General features: G+C 35.5%; 1 protein-coding gene across 2 annotated transcripts in view; it reads left to right on the top strand.

The window, feature by feature from the left end:
* Positions 1-768: 768 nt before the first annotated feature.
* The window catches only part of LOC128684518 (transducin beta-like protein 3), a 76,912-nt gene continuing 71,680 nt past the window's right edge, over positions 769-6,000 (top strand). The window contains exons 1-5 of one of the 2 annotated variants that reach the window (XM_070096284.1): positions 769-974; positions 2,829-2,880; positions 4,550-4,742; positions 5,044-5,218; positions 5,673-5,849. In XM_070096284.1, coding sequence (XP_069952385.1) covers positions 946-974; positions 2,829-2,880; positions 4,550-4,742; positions 5,044-5,218; positions 5,673-5,849 — 626 coding nt within the window. In that variant the 5' untranslated portion in view covers positions 769-945. Of the gene's footprint in view, positions 975-2,828; positions 2,881-4,549; positions 4,743-5,043; positions 5,219-5,672; positions 5,850-6,000 lie in introns of those variants that run through there. The other variant, XM_070096287.1, reaches the window with a different exon arrangement.

Below are 6,000 nucleotides of genomic sequence, written 5' to 3'. Positions count from 1 at the left end.
ATTTTTATTTATTTATCCGAGGTTATGGGTCCCCACACCTGCACCTAGAGGTTTTGGTGGCTATAGCTCTCGGTTCACTAGGCGAGGGTCCGGGTTCGATTCCTGGTGAAAGGCGCTGTATAATCCTCCGGGTTTAGCGCTTCCTCTTGATTATAATAATAATCCTGGTGAAAGTAGAAACATTGGGCATGTTTCTTTACACTGATTGTCTGTATTCACCCATCAGTATAATGGGTACCTGGGTGTTAGACGACTGGTGTGGGTTGCATCCTGGGACAAAACTGACCTAATTTGCCCGAAATGCTCAACATAACGAGCGGCTTTCTATATAGTAGTATGTCATTGATGTCAGCTATGGTCTGTGTACCTTGTACATGTACTTGTAGTAACAAAGATATTATTTATTATTATTATTATTTTGTGTCACGCTTCCCATGCTCATTGGAAGGACACAAAAATGAGTGAAAATTACAAAATAAGTAATTATTATTATAATCAAGGAGGAAGCGCTAAACCCGTAGGATTATACAGACAAAATAAGTAAGCTCGTAGAAAGCCACTTATTTCATTTCTTAATTACGTCTTATATTATCGAGGATTTTATTATATTTTTAAATGTTATATGAGAAAACTCTGCATTATTTAGATTTTTATATAAATTTTTAACCTATCTTGAAAACCGTTTAGTAATTATTTAATAACATTTTCTAGTTGATTATATACTCGACTATATAAGATGTAGGAGTGTGGTGGTGTAAACAGCGTGGTGGCAGACTGTGGGAAATACCAGACTCTCTCATTCTGCTGGCACTTCTGCTGACCTACACTTGCTGCACACAATCTACTCTGTATTCCTTAGGGGTTTTTATCGGTCGTCTGGGTGTCCTGCCCAGACGTTAAGCTCGAAAACTACGGCCACACTAGAGAAATAAGAAGGGGATCGTAATGTCGGCTAAAGCGCTTTTGAAGTCCAAGTAAGTGTGGTTGACGATTTTTTTTTTTTTTGAGCTGCTAAGCTTTACTCCCACTTTAGGGACGCTGAAGAACTCTTGAGTCAAGGAGTTTGAGACCAGTCTCCTTGGATCAATCCTGATTGCCTCCTATTCCCCAAGGAAAGGAAATGTTGCAGTGACTATTGGGTCATCCAACGTTAATCTGTGCTATTTTTTGCATCATTAAATAATGATATTCATTACTGACAAGACGAGGAATTAAACACATAGGTAACACCTGGGTAGGTTTCTTTGAAGACATTTAGCCAAGTAGTAGCTTTATCAATTCACTTCAGAGATGATATGCAAAGACAGTAAAAGTTATGGTTATAATCAGTGCCCCATCCTTGCTACATTTTCCTGCCTATATATCAATACTCAGGCTGAGGGACTGCAAGGACCCCACTGGAAATATATTTTGTCTGATTTTTGGGTTATCCTAGGTAATTTACACATAGTATATATGATAATTATACTTATGAGTACCTTTACCTAAATAAACTTACTTATCCTCTACTGTCTTTTCATATCACCACTGGTTGGTGAAACATCTTCAGATAAAGATACCCAGGTGTTACCCATGTATCTAATTCACCACTACATTTGTTTGCCCATAACAGGGGTGTATCCTCAAGACTATTGTAAAAATGTGTTCCCCTTAAAGAAGAATCTTTGATACTGGTGAAGTATCTCTGAAGGAATTGGACCTGGGCTCCAATTCCTGGAATTGAATATGAATGCCTTCTATTCCCTAAGGTGCTGTATAACCCCCTGTGGGTTTAGTGCTCCTAAATGAATGTAATAATATTAATTTAAAAATGTGTATATGTATATAAGTATTCAAGACCTAATTGAAAATCTACTTATCCTTATAGGTCTAGTGCTTCCCCATAATAATAATAATAATAATAAAGAAAGCAGGGTTTGATAAACAGCAACCTCCCAGGGAGGTACTACCATCCTGTCACATGACTGTGAAGCAGAAACCTATTAGCTAAATGGTTTGCATTGCAAGGATTACTGGGCTTTTCTTTGTCTCAAGAACATAAGATTACATGTAAATTTTGCAACTACTACTAACATCCTGCGAACATTACAAACAGTACATGCAAATGTGCATTATATGTGTGTGTGTATGTATACATACACAAAGTAATAATTTGGGACTGCACAAAAAATCAAAAGGAAATGGGCACTGCAAAAGTCTTGTGATTAATTTAAGTTTTCTATAAAGTGCCCTTAAGCTAAAGTATAAAATAATTGAATCAAACAGATTACAAAGTGTGCTAATCTTGGGGTTTCTCTGATGTATTTATGTGTGTATATCATGTATGTATATATTGTATATATATATAAAAGTCATACTTACATTTAAATTCTGGAGTTAGCATGCTTTGTAAACTGTTTGATAGAACTATTTTGATCATATTTGTCAACCTATTTCCTGCAGCCTGATGCACCTCCTGCCTCATCTCACCCTAACCATAACTCATCTGCTCTGTCCACTATATAACACCATGTTTTAGCTGTGTGTGTATTAGGATTAATGAAGCCACTCATGGCAAAATTCCATTCACAGATGTTCTGAACTGTACATCAATGTCTTTTTCCTTTACTAATTAACTTTATTCTTTAGATAATTTCATTATTCTCATTAACTGAGCCAATTTTTCCCTAACTACTACTGGTATGCATTTATTTTTCATAGTTTAAGATATTTTAAATTTGTAACTGGCAAACTGTACTTCTACATTTGCCTGTAAATACTGCATTGTTGAATATTATTAGTAACTTACATATCAATTTGTGTACCGAAACTTTTCCTTATTCTTTTAGCTTTGCTGTCGAAGCCAAATATGATGCATACTTCACAGGCCGTCATGTACAGGTGAGGTTATTTTATTTTGTGGTTTTTTAATGTGTTTAGTACAGGAATTATAAAACTTTTAAGAATTGGGTATAATTTAATGTTACCCACTTGTTAAGCATCTTTTCATTACTATACTGCATAAGCAGCAGTGGCATATTGTGAAAAAGTTGCTAAGGTAAGAAAATAGTAATTTTAAGCTTTTTGATAAAGCTGAAATATGAATATTAATAAATCTTTGTTTTTATTTGCTAATAGTTCACTGGAATTCCTATTGATTATTGAACATAAGAAAGGAGGAACACTGCAGCAGGCCTGTTGGCTCATACTAGGCACAGATGATCATTAACTTTGCTGTAAAATTCTTTCTTGTTCTAAAGATTTTCAATACAGGATACTTATCAAATGATAGAAGGGCAAAGCTTTGCAATCTGTTTTGACAGTGAGAATTTTCAGGAGAAAATTTTCATTCATTTCAAAGAAGAGAACTGTGCTCTGCATATGCAGTCCTTTCTAAAACCATTACTTTAAAAATGCTACCATACCTGCTTCACTGTAAGCCTTTTTCAAGTCATTCAGCTTTATAAAACTCAAAATTTTTGTAAATCAAAGAAAATATTATAGTTAAATTTCAGTGACTAAAAAGAAAGCTCTGTAATTTTTTTCTAAACTCACACAATAATGAAAAGTGGAAAAGCTCTAAGAATCTTATAATGAATCTAAATTTGCAAATCTGATAATAATCTAGTTAAGTATACATATATGCATTATCTCTGCAGTATTTTTTTTTTTTTGTTTTTTACCTCTAGGATGTAACCCACAACACTTTGACTAACATCCAGGTACCTACCTAATGCTAGGTGAACAGGGGCAACAGGACATCCAGGTACCTACCTATTGCTAGGTGAACAGGGGCAACAGGTGTAAGGAAACATGCCCAGTGTTTCCACCCTTGCCAGGGATCGAACCATGGACACTCAGTATATGAGCTGAGTGCGTTGCCAATTAAGCCATGGGACACCTCATCTCTAGAGGGTTGTAAGAGGGAAGCAGTAGCAGTGGGTAGTAATAAGGGAGGAACATCCAGGAGTACACTCTGCTTTCGGTGCCTTACTCCAAAGAAAAGGAATTTTTTTCAGCGATGATGAATATTATTGAGGGGAATTTCTATCATCAGAATGCTTTTCACCTCATATTAGATTGATCCGAATCCTGCTTACGTGGGTTTGGGAAAAATTGTGTTGATACAATTTAAATTAATGGTTTTCATCTTATGTCTGACAGTGGTACCATACCTCATTTTACCCAGCAAGCAGGTGAAATGATGCTACTGCATTATTAGGACAGATTTTCAAGTATGAGATGCTTTTGTCTAACAAGTTTCAAATATCTAAACTCTTTTTATGCTAGGTTTAAATTCACAGATATAAATAACAAAAATGCAGATTGCTATATACACCAATAATATTTAAGTCAAATGGATATTTTAATTCTAAAGGGAAGAATTTATAGAGCAAGCAGTGCTTCCCTTGCTGCTTATGAGTACACATCACTTAAAAGCATTATTATTATTACAGAACATGTATAGTATTGTAGTACTGTATATCTCTTGGTTTTGCTATAACATTAGTATTTAAACTGTATGCACTTATTGCACTACTACTATAATAATTCTTCCATATCTTGCTAGGTGACAAATGATGGTGAAGCCTTATTATGTGAGTGTGGGGATAATGTGGGGGTGGTCTCTCTCACCAACGGTCAAGTCACAGGTCGAATTCATTGTGAAGATGATCAGGTAACATCCATAGCCCTGTCCCCAGACAACTCCTCTGTTGTTGTAGCACTTAAGTCTACAACCCTTCAGCAGTACCATTGGCCAAGTAATTTTCATGTATACTTTGCTTCTAAAGTTTGTAACACTGAATTAGCAATTCAATAGGAATCATTGTAGTTTATTAGCAATGAAAGTTGATTAGATTGCATACAACTGCAGCCTTTGAAATGGCATTATAATTCCTTTCTTTATATGCAAGTTAGCAACTCTGAATTGGCAGCTTAAAGAATAATAAACAGTATGACATATTAGAAAGAAAAGCTATTTTTCTCTAGTTATTAACTGCAATTATTTAAAATTGCACACATTTTAGTATTATTACTTGACTACAAAATTGTTTTTTTTAGGTCTTGAGTTAATACGAAGCTTCAGATCATATCATCGTGGTCCTGTGACTGTGATGAACTGGGACACAACATCCACATTGCTTATCAGTGGGGCTGCGGACTCCTCTGTCCGGATATGGGACCTTCACCAGAAATATTGTACTCATAGTCTTAAAGGTGCCTCTGGGGTGTTTGGGTAAGTCAGTAAGTGGTTATTTGTTTTTTTTTATTTGAGTCTCACTTTGTATATCTTGAAATACAAATGAATACAGGTCCACAACCCTTTATCCAAAACCCTTAGGGCCAGTATTGTTTTGAATTTCAGAATTTTAGATAGAGGGTTGTGGACCTGTACACATGTGTCTTTAAATCTATGGGAACTTCATGTCATTTGTCACATGGTTATTTTATTTCTTTGATGTTATGTGTGTACTCCATTTATGTGGCTAAACATGTTTTGAAAGTGGGCTGTTTCCACAATTGCTTTATAAAAATACTTGTTAGTCCTTTCTTTTTCTAAGCAGTGAAAGAAGACTTAATGTGTATTATGACCAAGTTGCTGTACATATACAGAAGTATGAATCAGTGGAAGTACAGTTGAGGACTATAATCACATAAGGCAGTCAAACAGTTAAGTTATTCAATTTCAGTGCAGTAATATTTGATCGTGAGCTGACCAAACGACCAAGGGTATATGGGGCAGCAGCTAATACCATACATGTGTGGACTCTGCAGGCTGGTTCATCACAGCATGATAATTCTCTGGAAGGTCACCACTCAGCTGTTACTTCACTGGAAATCACACAAGATAATGCACACCTTGTCAGGTATATGTACAACATCTTTGAGCTTATAGCTATTCAAATGGTAAAATAGTGGATTAAGCATTTGCTCCACAGAATTAAATGAAGTTATATCTGGTAGGTATTTTGCTTGCTCTTTAACTGATTGTGTACTGTACATGTATATGTATACTGG

The sequence above is a fragment of the Cherax quadricarinatus genome, chromosome 4 (assembly GCF_038502225.1).
Source record: "Cherax quadricarinatus isolate ZL_2023a chromosome 4, ASM3850222v1, whole genome shotgun sequence".
Lineage (NCBI taxonomy): Eukaryota > Metazoa > Arthropoda > Malacostraca > Decapoda > Parastacidae > Cherax > Cherax quadricarinatus.
This window is presented reverse-complemented; position numbering and strand designations above follow the sequence as displayed.